The following is a 14438-nucleotide window of genomic DNA, read 5'->3' on the forward strand; positions in this document are numbered from 1 at the left end:
CAGGGCCCTGTATTCAGAACTTCATATTTGGGACTGCATGCTTTGCAGTCACTGTCTTGATTCTTAATAATTTTATCTTTGAGTTTGTACTTTAGCAGAGAAGTCCAATGGGACAATTGGAACAGATACCAGGGGCGAGGAGCCTCAGCTACTGCATGGTCCTCCCTCCCACCACATCCTTTGGATGGGCTTTCAGACGCTGGCCCCTAGACCCCTAGATGGGTTTTCAGGCTCCCCTGCTCCGTTTAGTGACTATTATCCACTACTCTGCCTTACTCTGCCTTGGGCAGGGCTCTGTGTGTTCCACCAATAGTATCTAGGGTTTTCAAGTGGGTGGCTATTCTCAACCTATTTAATATCAATGCCACAGCATTTCTTTGCATTTAACTCAGTGGGGGTGAGCTTCTTGCCTTTCTTTATCATTACAGAGAGGGTCTCAGTGTGGAGGTTGTAATACCTTTGGAGGTCACCCATTTACTGTGAGTTGAGGAGGCAGGCCTATGGGAAGGGGAGATGCTTGGCTTGGCCTCCTTGTCCTTTGCTGGGAATAGCATGTTAGTCCAGCAGCTAGCAGGAGGGGGCTTTAGGCAGCCAGTAGGTTGCATGGGCCCCCAATTTCCTGTGGGGGGATCTGCATTTATGCCAAAGGTATACCCCTGCCCAGGGAGTGTGACATTAAATAGCAGATAAAAATACTATGACAGGTTGAGAGAGAGACCACCAAAGAAAGGAGTAAGCTTTACGTTTTAGCATCTTTAATGGCACTTTTTCCTGCTTTTTGATCCACATTTTTATTTTGCACTGGGCCCCACAAATTGAGTAGCTGGTCTTGTGTGTGATCTTAGAAATTACAAAGTATCAGATTCTAAGTTTCTCAGAACTTCAGTTCAGTTCAGTCACTCAGTCTGTCGATTCTTTTCCACCCCATGAGCTGCAGCATGCCAGGACTCCCTGTCCATCACCAGCTCCTGGAGCCTACCCAAACTCATGTCCATTGAGTCGGTGATGCCATCCAACCATTTTATCCTCTGTCATCTCCTTTTTCCCCTTCCCTCAATCTTTCCTAGCATCAGGGTCTTTCCAAGTGAGTCAACTCTTTGCATCAGGTGGCCAAAGTATTGGAGTTTCAGCTTCAACATCAGTCCTTCCAATGAACAACCAGGACAGATCTCCCTTAGGATGGACCTGTTGGATCTCCTTGTAGAACTTAGAAAGTAACAAATAAATGTTAGCTTAAAATAGAGAAATCCATTTCCTATAAGGACATGAAAGCAGTAACAAAAAAGTAGAGCTACTATGAGAAGGAAAAGTAGAGGACTTAGTAACGCAAGGTAGAAACAAGATGTATACTACTAGGGAAAAATAACTTCAAGAACTGCACAGTGCAACACACACTAGTTTAGCCTTTTACAAAATATGGGTCCTTGAAAAATACTTGCCTTTGACTTGATCATCTTCTGCTTGGAGGTATCAATGAAAGTGTTTCATCTTGGAATGGGGAAGCTTAGGCAAGAGATTTTGAAGTGAAGAAGACACTTAGAAGATGTCTTCTACACGGCATGCTGTATGAGAAGATTAGGCAATTTGGTCTTACCTATCAAAATGTATGGATTTTTGCATTTTTCACTTCATTTCTAGGTTCTCCTTAAATACATCTACGGGCTTCTCTGGTGGCTCAGTGGTAAAGAATTTGCCTGCCGATGCAGGAGATATGGGTTTGAACCCTGGGTCGGGAAAATGCCCTGGAGAAGGAAATGGCAACTCACTCCAGTATTATTGCCTGGGAAATCCCATGGACAGAGGAGCCTGGAATTCCATGGGGTGGCAAGAGTCAAACATGACTTAGTGACTAAAAAATAACAATACAGAAGCAAATACCATTATATTCATGCAGAACTGTTGAATAGGGAAAAATCAAAATGTCCTTTACTAGGAAACTGATTTCATGCAATGGAATATCTTGCAGCCATCAAAAGAATGAGGTCCACCTAGACTTAAATTTACCAAGAAAGAGATAACCAAGGGGATTTTATTTAAGGGGAAAAATATCAAGTTCCTGGAAAATGTTTAATCCCACTTACTCAGAAAATATATATGTACAAGATAGTGAGTAGACAGGTCTAAAGCAAAGGTCTAAATCCTGCACACCAAACTGTTAACAGTGACTGTCTCTGAGGATGGGAGTGGGTGAAGTGTGTGTGTGTGTGTGCCTGCGCTGTGTGTGAATGAATGGGACACATGTTCCTCTGGGCACCTCTGCTGTTTGAAAGCATTACTGAGAGGAAGTAGAAAGTGTATTTTTAGGGCGTCGTGTGCAGGGAAAACTTGGGGAGCAGGGAACAGACTAATTGCTCTCGGGTCTACTCAGACTCCAGCGCCGCCAGAGGTGAGGAGACCCCGCCCCACTGAGGTGATTCTGCAGAGGGGCGGAGCTCTGCAGAGCCGACGCGGGAGGCGGCCTCGGGGGCGGGGCCCCCGGCTCCAGCCGCACGCTCCGCTCCCACCATGCCCTTATAAGGAGCGCCCGGCGTTAGGGCTCGGGAATCCGGTCGCAATCCCTGCGGCGCAACCCCAATCCCAGGCCCCTCCCTTGGGAATGGGGGCGGGTCGGGTCTTGGCGGCGCGGTTGCGGGGGCGGAGCATATCAAAGAGGGACCAATAGGAGTGGAGGCTTGGGTCTGAGCGGCGCTTCCATTGGGCTCGGCGACGCGAGTGGGCGGGGCGCCCGTGAGGCTGGTTACGCTGAGGGAAGCCCCGACTCCGTAGTCGCTGCTCCGAGTCCGTCTCCGTGCGGGTTCCCGGCCCCTGGTTCTCAGTTCTCTGTAGTCTGCGGTTCGCCGCCCCGCTCGCCGCCGCGATGCCGGTGTTTCATACACGGACGATTGAGAGCATTCTGGAGCCGGTGGCGCAGCAGATCTCGCACCTGGTGATTATGCACGAGGAGGGCGAGGTGGACGGCAAAGCCATCCCTGACCTCACCGCGCCTGTGGCCGCCGTGCAGGCGGCGGTCAGCAACCTAGTTCGGGTGAGCGCGCTGGGCCTGGGATGGGGAACGGGGGCGGGAGACGTTCCTGGGGTCCTGGCTCGCCTCACGGTTCCCGGCCACTGCCTGTGAGTTTGTGCGTGGACTCGGGAGCCAGATCGCCTCAGGTTTGAATATTGACTCCCCCGCTCTCTGACCTTGAGCGAGCCCTCGGGCCTCTCTGAGCTTCAGTCTCCTCATCTATAAAATGGGGACAATCCTAATAATGCCTGCCTCGCGGGTTTCTTGTGAACATTCAGTGAGGTGGTATTTATAAAGTGCCTAGCGCAGCTTAAGATCTGTAGTAAGCGCTCAGTAAATGGTAGGTGTTAGGATGTCTGATAGCCCCTTTCCTTCAGCTGGCTGTCGACCCTCCCGTTGACAGCCTTGCTCTCCGCTCCTTTTTAGGCCTCCCCAGCCTGGCCTCTGGACTGGCGGGCTCCTCTACTGACTCCCTGCCTCTCCTTCCAGGGATTCTTAAATAGGAGCCACGTTGTTCTCCCTTCTGATACTTCTGCCCCTCACCTTGAAACCTGCCTCACCCACCACCCCTCCCCAGAGCTCCGCGGGTCCGGCCCTTTTGTCCACTTGTTTTACTGACCCTTCATGTCTGTCTCCTCCCTTCCTGAGGAGTCTACTTCTGCTCACACCCCTGGCACTCACAAACGCCGGGTGACTTCTTTATGCAGTAATTCGTGACCACGAATCCCTTTCCCCCTTTGGCTTAACCCTGTTGCTTTTCATTCTCGCCCCCACCCCCAACTCCTGTGGAGATTTCCACCTGGCTTTACCTGCTGTCACACGGCTTCCTCCCCCTGGGGCCTTTCCAGACTCGGGGGCCCTCCTCCTCGGCCCCTCCTCCTGACAGGAAGCAAGATGGAGCTGCCGGGAGAGGCCTGTGGAATCTGGGATCTGCGGCCCCTGCCGGAGAAAAGAACGGGGCGTCTCCTCCCGAAGCCACAACTTTCCTAGATGGCTAAGTGGCTCCACAGTCCCCTGTCACCCACAGCGGTGACTTGTAACTGAGGTGATTTCTGGAGGAGGCGGAGCCCGCTTCTGAAATGGGAAAAGAGGTGCTGTGCCCAGTCTCCTAACACCCCGCTGGCTAATATCACACTTTTCTTTCCCACCCTGGGTGGGTGACTCAGATGGCTGCTGCCTGTGAGAAGCAACTTTGGAAAAAGTTCTTAAGGCTTCCCCACCGAGCTGTGTAAATAGAGTGTGTCAGGGTAGTTAGGAGCTGGGAGGCCTCTGTGGGTCTGGGTGCGGCTTGGGCTCCTTATCTGATTAGAGCACTTTAATGCACTTCAGCTGCTCAAAGTTTTCCTCAGTCTTCAGGGGCCCAGTTCAGGAGACAGTTCAGGAGACTGGTAACTTGGAAGACACTACTGACCAAATTCCCCATCTGTTTTCCCTGTAGATTTAGTTAGACTGTATTCAGGAAGAATACTGTGTTCATTCAAAATGTCTGGTTCTACATTGTTCTTGTTCTTTTTATAACTAATTTTAATCTAAGGCTCTGGACTACATTCTTATGTAGTGTTGTCTAACATGGCTGCTTTCCAGGCCTCCATTTTTCAACAAATAGGAAACAATGTAAAGAGACAAGGTAATAGTGTCCCTCCAAGGAGTACTTCAGGAAATGAAATCTTAAAACCACATGTTGCACTTGGAACAGAGCTGGTGTAGTCTAGGGGCTGATATCTGGCTAGGCTATTTAGAGAAAAGTTATTTATGAGCTTCAGTGCATGAATTAATAAGAACTGAATGTCTGTTGTACAGGGAACATTTTAATAAATCAGGTTTTCAGGTTGAAATGTGCATTAGAATCACCAGTGGGGCTTTTTAGAAATAAAGATGTCCAGCTCCCATCCCAGGCTTACTGAGGAGGTTGGGTCAAGATCTTTGTGTTTTTAAGAAGCTCCATAGGTGGCTGTATTACAGTCCCTTAGTAAACATTGTAATAGATTCTGTGAGACAAACACAGAAGAAACAAGGGCAGTGATAAGCTAAAAACAAAATTACTTATTATTACATACTTTCCAGTACATTACAAAAGAAGAAATTGGATAGGAGTTAGCAGAGAGAAAGTGAGGAGGATTGTATTGATAAATAGTCAGTGGTTAACAAAAGTACTTGTGATTAAGTCACCTCCAGGTTACAGCAAGTAGACTGTCTTGACTCTCTCAGGGAGGTAAGCTGGAGAGAAACTGGAGCTGAAGTTGGTGCATGCTGTATGGGCAGTTTAACAGAGGACCAATAAAATGAAAAAGAATGGAAGGGTGAGGATCAGTGTGTGTGAGGGAAACTGTATAGATTGTGTTCTGGGGAGCCCAGAGGATTTACCCATTGCTTGGAATTCTGGTGTCTGTTGTGGCCCTTGTGTATATGCTACTGAATATTGTGATGAATTGTGTACCTGTGTCAAGTTCCTAACTAGATTGTGTCTCATATGATATGTATGTGCTCCCCAGTTCTTACCCTTAACATTGGCACATGGGATGGCTTGATATTGCTGAAGGAAAGAAGGAAGGCAGATAAATTAGGAGACTAAAAATTGGTTGGTCATGAAGAAAATGAGAGGACTTTGGGTTTGGCAGGCAAATGGAGCAGGAAATAGGACTATATTAGAAATACAGTAGAATAAGAATTAGTAGAGCCTGATAAGAGAACTCTCAGGGAAGAAATGTGATGTTCCTCTAATGAATCTAATTTTTGAACAAGTATTCCGAAATGTATGCAATTCAGATTTCTTTCAGTTACCTTGGGAGGCTATATCCCTATTCCAATGTTTCTCTTTGAGATTTTTTTTTTTTACAGATTATATATACACAAATAAATTTGTTTTATTTTGGTCAAGAAAATTTTGTCTGAAGTGGGTATTGCTTAACTTTACTACCATTTTTGAGTCTAAAGTGACTTTTGAATATTTCCAAAATGAAAATATACCCAGTGATGATGAAATTCTGTATTGTTAAGCAGTAGTCATCCACTTATGAGATCGGTATTTATTGAGAACCCCCTTTTAACATCAAAGCACTAAGTATTATGCTGGCCAGAGTAAGTATAATATTGGATTGAAAGTCATAAGTTGCCCAGAGAAAGTGAAGTATGGAAGTTCAGAGGAAGATGAGGTCACTTTTCTTGAGAGCATGGGGAAGACTTCATGGAGAAGGTAACCTCTGAACTGGCCTTAAAGAAGGTGGTATTTGAACGTGTAAAGATGTGGTAAGAAAGGTATTACAGTAGAAAGAACTGCCTAAACTGAGGCATAGAATTACTGAGAATCTGAGGACCAAGTTTTGACTTAGGGAATCATTAAGCAAAACTCATTTGGATTTGCGATTTTTCATGTATATTTGTTAAATAAAAGTAGTCTGGTCAGTGTATATATGTATCATCACAATTGAGTCATCACTTTTACTCCACCCTTAGAGAGAGGGTAGGATGAGATTATTTACGTGTCCTTTTTTCTAGTGAATAAGATCATTTTTTAAAAAACAGCTTTGTTGATATATAATTTATATACCATACAATTCACTCATTTAAAGTGTACAATTCGGTGTTTCTCAGTATATTTATAGAATTATAAAACATGTCCAGAGTCTAATTTTAGGACATTTTTGTTCCCTCAGAAAGAAAGTTCATACCAATTAAATTCACTGATTTTCTCCCATCCCCTAATACCCCAGCAACCATCAATTTGCTTTGGTCTTTGTGGATTTGCGCATTTTGGACATTTCATGTAAATGGAATCATAAAATATGTGGCTTCTTGTGTCTGACTTTTCACTTAGCATAATGTTTTCATCTGTGGTGTAGTATGTGTCAGAAATTCATTCCTTTTTGTTGCTGAATAATATTCCATTGTATAAAATAAGGCCATTTTAAACACAGAGAGTGATTCTAATGCAGTAATAAAACAAGGATGGGACCTAGGAGAAAGAAGGGTGGGAAAGGAAAAATAGAGGAGGGGTACAAGTTCTAAAAGCATTGTGAAAAATTCAGAAGACTTAGGCTGTCTGTGTTGTGGCATGGTATATAAATTTTTCTTTTTTCCCATTGAAGTGGCCCATAGAAATCTGAGTCTTTGTGACCGTAAAGTCATGCCAGTTTTGTTAATGGGGGTTCATACACTTTGCCTTCTCCATTGCATCTAAGGGCATGTGTTGTAATTACTCCTGGGGCTCATGAAATATTTATTTTGGGAGTTTTGTGGCTTTGACTTTTATGAGCCTCACCCATATATCATACCCCGTTGGGACCAGCTCTGGGACAAATAGCAGCATTGTCTTTAAACTGATAGATGGGAAAGACTGTTCTGTTCTTAAAAAGAAGTGAGCAGTTTATTTTGTTGTTAATACATTATCTGTATTAACATCTGAAATTATTCCTACTTTAATTTCTTTTAGTTGATGTTGGACTTACTTCATTTAAAATAAATAGCAATGTTTGGGTGACAGGCCTATGGGTGATTTTTTTTCTCTTCTTAATATTCTGTATTTTCTAATTTTTAAAATGAAAATATTCATTCCTATATTAAGAAAAAATTAAGGTAAATAATAAGAATGTATAATTCTTTATAGCTTATAAAATGCTTTCATATAAACATATATAATCTCATAGCAATCCTTTAAGGTAGATATTGTTATGGTCCCAATTTTACAGATGAGGATACTGTAAATCAGTTCAGTAACCTGCCTACAGTGGCACAGCTGCTTAGTAGTGGAGCTTGGACTTGAACTCTGTTTCTCTTACACTGGACCCTCTGCTTTTTTCATTTTACCATGCTGTGTCCACTTGTCCTGGATCTGGCAAGATTATCTGTTTGAAGCCTGGCTTTGGCATGACCTGCGTGAAGCGCCTATATTAAAAAAATGATGTGAAGGTAGTGTTCTGTTTCACAGTGACATTCAATTCTGCAGTTTAAAAAAAAATAGATACAGATAGTACAAAAGTATTTATGTCTGTAAAAGATAAAGAGTTTTTCTAGTATATTTAGCTGCTTAGCTTGAAGTCTATTAGAACTAAATAGTATTTAAAGTAGGTTTGTAGGATTTCTTTATTTAAATAGCATTTAAAATAGGCTTGTGGGTTCTTTGGGGAATTATGAAGTTTCATTTGGAACAGATCAAAAGAGATATACAAATTGGACTTAAATCTGCTCATGACTGAGAGAATAGAAGAGTTTTAGAGACTGTGTTTCTACAACTATGTTTATAATTTTAATGGAGCCCCAGTTTAAGTATTTGTTTATATGTACTGACACTATAGGAAGTTGGGCTTTTCTAAACCTGTTTTATAAATAGCACTGGTATAACAGTGGGCACAATAAAAGTTATTTTATATTTCATGGACAAATAAAAGTTAAAGTCCTGTGCTGTCAACCACAGTATCCTAAGCTGACTCCTTTTGCCCTTGTCAGGAGTAAGGACAGCTTTAAGGCAACTGCTTTTATGGATATGGGACTAATTTGGATTTTAATATTTCTTGTATATTTGTTAAAAGAGTAGTCTGGTAATTTTATATACTTAATTACTGGTTATTTACACACACACACACACACACATATATCTATAATACCTATGTTTTATATGTATCACAACTGAGAGGGTCATTATTTTAAAAGCTTTCTGATAACTTCCCGGTCTTTTGCTGGCACACCTTGAAAGAGGGTAGGATGGGAACATCTTAATTATCCACAGTATACAGCCAGCATAGTGTGTATTGTTTTTCTCTTCTGACAGCCATCATACTTGGTCAGTATTTGTCTTCACTGGGTTGAAGGTTTCTCAATGGCCATGTTTGTGTGTTTGCTTCTTTATTTCCGATATCAAGTTGGTAATAGGTATGAAATATAACTTTAAAAATACTAAATACATAGCATTCATTTTTTATGCACAAAATATTATAATAGGAATTTTTGTGTGGCAAATATCTTTCATCCCCAGCTTTCAAACATCTGGTGTACTGAACTTGAACAGTCTCTTCAAATTTATAATAGGCCTCATCTGAAACAAGTAGAATGTATACTGAGAGGGAGGAATGAATGGCTAACTGCCCATTGTTTGAGATAACAAAAGTGTTAGGTTATTTTGGGTTGTGGTTCTCTGTTTCAGTCATTTCAACTATGCAGGCCACTTACTAAATTCATAATGTGCGAATATGTTGCCTCCTGTCTGAAAGTGGCTTTGAGATTTTGCATTCTTTTTGAACTCTTTTTGTCTTTTTAAAATTTAACAGTTTAGTCCAGGGGTTGATATACTGTTTGGAGCTCTGCTAGTTACAGTGCAGTATCATACCATGAGTCATCAATGCCTCATTAAAAGATTTTTATTTCCTTGAACCATATGGCAGAAGACAAAGATTTCAGAAAGTCGATCTGCTTCTTTTTTGTGTTTTGGCTGATCTGGGGCCCAACTTTTTCAGTGAACCTTATGTCATGGTCACGACGGTGGGTTATATTTTTACATAATAAACCAGCATTAGAGCAGTATCAAAAGAAGTAGCAGTATGGAAAGAGCAAATGTCAGAGATCAGTTGGTATCCCAGCAAGTTTTCTCTCTAGGTTGATGCTCCATGCTCAGGACTCTTGCTGAGAAAGGGTCATTCTGTCAGTTCATGTTGCTTTCAGGCCAGTCTGCTTTTAAATCTTCCCATATAGAAAGGACTAGAAGAAGAAAACAAACTTTAGCCTTGGCTTTTTTAAGCTCCAACAACCTTCAGTGCTATGTAGTATAAATATTTCAGAGTGAGCTTTAAGGGGTAAAGTTCAAATCTGTAATAAGACTCTGAAATACCCAGAGATGAAAGTTTATATATGTGAGGAAGGACCTCCCGTTGGAGGCTTTCATCTGTTTTTCTGTTACTTGTCTGGACCTGAAGAATCCTTACAGTATACATTTGGGTATATTGGGCCACATAGACAGTTAAGTTCAGATAACATGAATTTCGAGTTATCTAGGTGACTGCTCCTCTGATTTTTTTCTGTAATTTTCTTATTCATTCAGTTTCTGTTGGGAATGGTTATGAGAGGAAGGCTACCTGTTTCTCCTTAATAATTTACAAAAAAGTTAATTAGGGAAGGAAGTTGAAATAAATATATAAGTAGAAGATTTTTGTTCATTTGTATTTTTATCATAGTTAAACTGTTTTATCTTTCATTTAAAATAATACTAGTGAATAGTATACTAGCAATAATTATTTTTTGTCATGCTGAGCCTTCATATAGTCTTTCAAAAAGAACAGTTTTTCCTGTTACAAAAGTGTTATACCTTTTATTGTTGAAATTTACAAAAATCTATAGTCACAGTCTTCTTACGGTGTTTCTCAGCCCTTTTCAGTCTTTTACCTCTACTCCAAACCAATTTGTTTCCACAGATATAAATACAAACTTAACTATATATAGATGCAGCAGTTCTTATCCCTTTTCCACCACTAACACCCCTCCTCCCAAACCATGTAATTCACTTTCCTGCTCAAAAATTTGCAAACAAAAGCAAGGAAACCTAATCTGTTATAATTACCCAGGATTTTCACTGCCATGTACTGTTTGGGGAGCCATAATGCTTAGCTCACAGCTCTTTAAGTGAGTGTGGAATGAAATAAGTTCAAAATAATGGGCTGGGTCCTGAAAGAACTTTTCAACATCCTCTTTAAAGATATGGGGTCTTTACATTGAATAAGTTTGTGCATTGTATGTACACAAAGGGATAAGGTATGATAGAGTAATGAATAAAAGAGGACTTGTATAATTAGATATAGGTAGTTAGGGAGTCCTTGCTTTCTTTCCAGTCCCTTTGTAAAACTTTCTAGATCTTCTGTTCTTATATGCTGGGTCATCAATCTTTGGGTAATTGATTTGATTGTGTGCTTGTTTCTCTCTCTCTCCCTACTCCCCTAGGCTGTCTCCCTCTAAGACTGCTGGTTTCTGGAGGGCAAAGACTGGTTATACTCTTCTTGATATACCCAGTGTTGTCCTTGTCGTGGTATCCCAGGTGGTGCAGTGGTAAAGGATCTGCCTGCCAATGCAGGAGATGCAAGAGACTGGAGTTTGATCTCTGGGTCTGAAAGTTCCCCTGGAGGAGAAAATGGCAACCGATCCCAATATTCTTGCCTGGAAAATCCCACGGACAGAGAAGCCTAGTGGGTCCTCTGTCTATACAGTCCATAGGGTAGAAAAGAGTCGGACATGACTGAATACATGTGCATATGCACGCTTATCCCATTTCGTGCTCATAGTATTCCTTTGATAAATGTGTTGTGCTTTGATATTCACTATGGCCACCAGTCATCCTAGGTTTATTCATGATGATCAAGATAGCTCACTATCTCTTGCCTCCATTGGATGACTTGGTATTCTCTTCTGCCCTTAAATGTTGCTATATACAAATGCCTATGTAATCACAAAGATAAACAGATTCATAAATATTATATTGTGTTGGTTACATAATTGGAACTTTAGTTTCCAAAAACTTCTGTTACTTCTACCAGAAGTCAGCTTATTGGATTGGTATGAATGTGGGATGTGTGTATGTATAGAGGATGAGAGGTAGTGAATCTTAGAACTAAAAGTGTTTTACAAGTATTGTTAAGTTGCAGAAAATAGAGTCTTGGCCCTTAGAGAATTTCCCACTGATAAGATTTCCAGTTGAATGATTTTTAAGGGCAAAGTGGCTGAATTTCATTGCAGTTGGCCACAGTCCAAGCCAAAGTCATTCCTTCTTTTGAAATAAGCTTAACTTATTCCCATACGTAGGCTTTCTGTGAAGAAAGAAAAATGGTATATTTGTTCTTAGATTTGAAAGTTGAGGGACCAACTAGCAACTTGTCTAGCTTCCCTGTATTTCCAGCCTTCTCTCTGTCCCCACCCCATCCCTGGAGAACTGGATCATCTTTTATCTGTAAAGGTGGACAACATGTTTTTATTCATTTAATTCAAATAGATAAGGATATCTGAGTGTGCTGGTAAGTTTCTAGTAACACTCAATTTTCTTATTCTATGGCTCTCACCCAACAGCAAAATTAGTTATCAGACTCTAGCTATGCACATTGCCTGGTGTTCTGAATGATTTGTTGTCATTCAGTCACTAAGTCGTGTCCAACTCATTGTCACCTCATGGACCACAGTATGCCAGGCTTCCCCGTCCTTCACTATTTCCCAGAGTTTGCTCAAATTCATGTCCATTGAGTCAGTAATGCCATCCAACCATCTCATCCTCGGTTGCCCTCTTTCTCCTCCTGCCCTTAATCTTTCCCAGCATCAGGGTCTTTTCTAATGAGTTGGCTCTTCACATCAGATGGCCAAAGTATTGGAGCTTCAGCTTCAGCATCAGTCCTTCCATTGAATATTCAGGGTTGATTTCCTTTAGGATTGACTGGTTTGATCTCCTTGCTGTCCAAGGGACTCTCAAGAGTTGTCTCTAGTGCCACAACTCAAAAGCATCCATTCTTTGGCACTCAGCCTTCTTTATGGTCCAACTCTCAGATATGGTCTGTGGCTTCAAGTTGAAAGAAATTTATGATCTAATAAAAGATTTAGCTTATCTACATTGTCTCCACGCATCAAATTGTTGTGGAATTTAAATTATTTACTTTAAAGGGTTGTGTGTTGGTAACAGTAGTTTTTATTCCTTGGAGCCATGGAGAAAAGGTGAGTGGTCCAGCAGCAGAACACTGAGGTGGTATGCCCCCAGTTAGGAAAAGAACTCTGAGCATTGGCTTCAGCTTCCCTCTTCCTGTGATTCTCTAGGCACAGTGGGTATTCATTTCCTCAAAGCCGGGTGCTGCTTGTGGGCCATCACACATGGGCTGTTCCTCTGCCTGAGCTACTCTTTACTTGGATTTCGAAGTAAAGCTGTTCTTTACTTGGATCATTTCTGTTAATCCTCGACTTCTATATATCATATGATTATTTTTTTCTTTAATGTGCTTTTTATAATTGTAAGTCATTATTGGTGTCACGATTACTTCTTTAACATCTTTCCCCCCCTAGAGTCCCATGGGCAAATACTGGCTCTGCTGTGTTTGCCCCTGAATTTCCAGCACCCATCGAAGTGCTTGACACATAGAGTAGTCTTAAGGAATGATTGTTGAATGAACAAGAGGGAAGACCACTTGCTGCTTCCCTATCCCCAGACTGTTCTATGCCTCTTTGGAAAAATGTATATCATGTGTGGGTGAATCTTGGCAAAATTTAGCTGCCAATTAGGAAAGCAGCTGTAAATCATTGCTTAGCATGGGGTATTGCATGCAGTAGAATCATCCAATTCATGTTTCCTGAATGAATAAATTCTAGGCATAGAGTCCTGGAGTGCAGATGGGGATAATCCTTTTCAGCATAGAATCATGCAGGGTATGTAAATGTAAATAAAAATATAGCATGGGTTTGGGATTCTCTATTAGTTTTGATGCTTTGCAAATGAACAGCTTTGGCAAAGTGCATCTAGTATGAATTAGCAAATACCAAAATCTGAGTTTAGATTTAGATATAAGGTACTCCCCTGGAGAAGGGTATGGCAACCCAGGCCAGTATTCTTGCCTAGAGAATCCCATGGACAGAGGAGCCTGATGGGCTACAGTCCATAGGGTCACAAAGAGTCTGTCATGACTGAAGTGACTTAGCACATGCATGCATGCACACAAGGTAATTCAGCCTAGAATATAATGGTTAAGAGTAAACTCTTAAGGTTTAAATCCTGCCATTGATTGACACCTGCAACATATATAACATTGGAGAAAGTATTTAATTTCTGTTTCTCATAGTCCTCTTCTGTAAAACAAAGCTAATATTAGTATCTGACTTAAGAGTGTAGTATCGTGAAGATTAATGAATTCATAGAAATGTTTAGAACTATGCCTGACAGGTAAGAGCAAAGTGAGTGTTAGATATATTCATATATTTTCACATGATTTTTTTTTTTTTTCAGTCGCTCAGTCGTGTCCGACTCTTTGCGACCCCATGAATCACAGCATGCCAGGCCTCCCTGTCCATCACCAAATCCCGGAGTTCACTCAAACTCATGTCTGTTTGACCACTTCCAATTTGCCTTGATTCATGGACCTAACATTCCAGGTTCCTATGCAATATTGCTCTTTACAGCATCTGACCTTGCTTCTATCACCAGTCACATCCACAACTGGGTATTGGTTTTGCTTTGGCTCCATCCCTTTATTCCTTCTGGAGTTATTTCTCCACTGATCACCAGTAGCATACTGGGCACCTACCGACCTGAATCCTCATTCAGTATCCTATTATTTTGCCTTTTGATACTGTTCATGGGGTTCTCAAGGCAAGTATACTGAAGTGGTTTGCCATTCCCTTCTCCAGTGGACCACATTCGCCTGTGGTCCATGTGATCTGATCGACTAGTTTTCTGTGATTATGATTTCAGTGTGTCTGCCCTCTGATGCCCCCT

The 14438-nt window shown here is 41.6% G+C and overlaps 1 protein-coding gene across 3 annotated transcripts in view; it reads left to right on the top strand.

Annotated features, from left to right (window-relative positions):
• The first annotated feature begins 2746 nt into the window (after positions 1-2746).
• Positions 2747-14438, top strand: part of VCL (vinculin) — a 112910-nt gene continuing 101218 nt past the window's right edge. For all 3 annotated transcript variants that reach the window (XM_055425394.2, XM_055425393.2, XM_055425395.2), the window contains exon 1: positions 2747-3025. In XM_055425394.2, coding sequence (XP_055281369.1) covers positions 2858-3025 — 168 coding nt within the window. In that variant the 5' untranslated portion in view covers positions 2747-2857. The remainder of the gene's footprint in view (positions 3026-14438) is intronic.

This window comes from Moschus berezovskii, chromosome 12, assembly GCF_049115385.1.
Source record: "Moschus berezovskii isolate FMDL1 chromosome 12, NW_MosBer_1.0, whole genome shotgun sequence".
NCBI lineage: Eukaryota > Metazoa > Chordata > Mammalia > Artiodactyla > Moschidae > Moschus > Moschus berezovskii.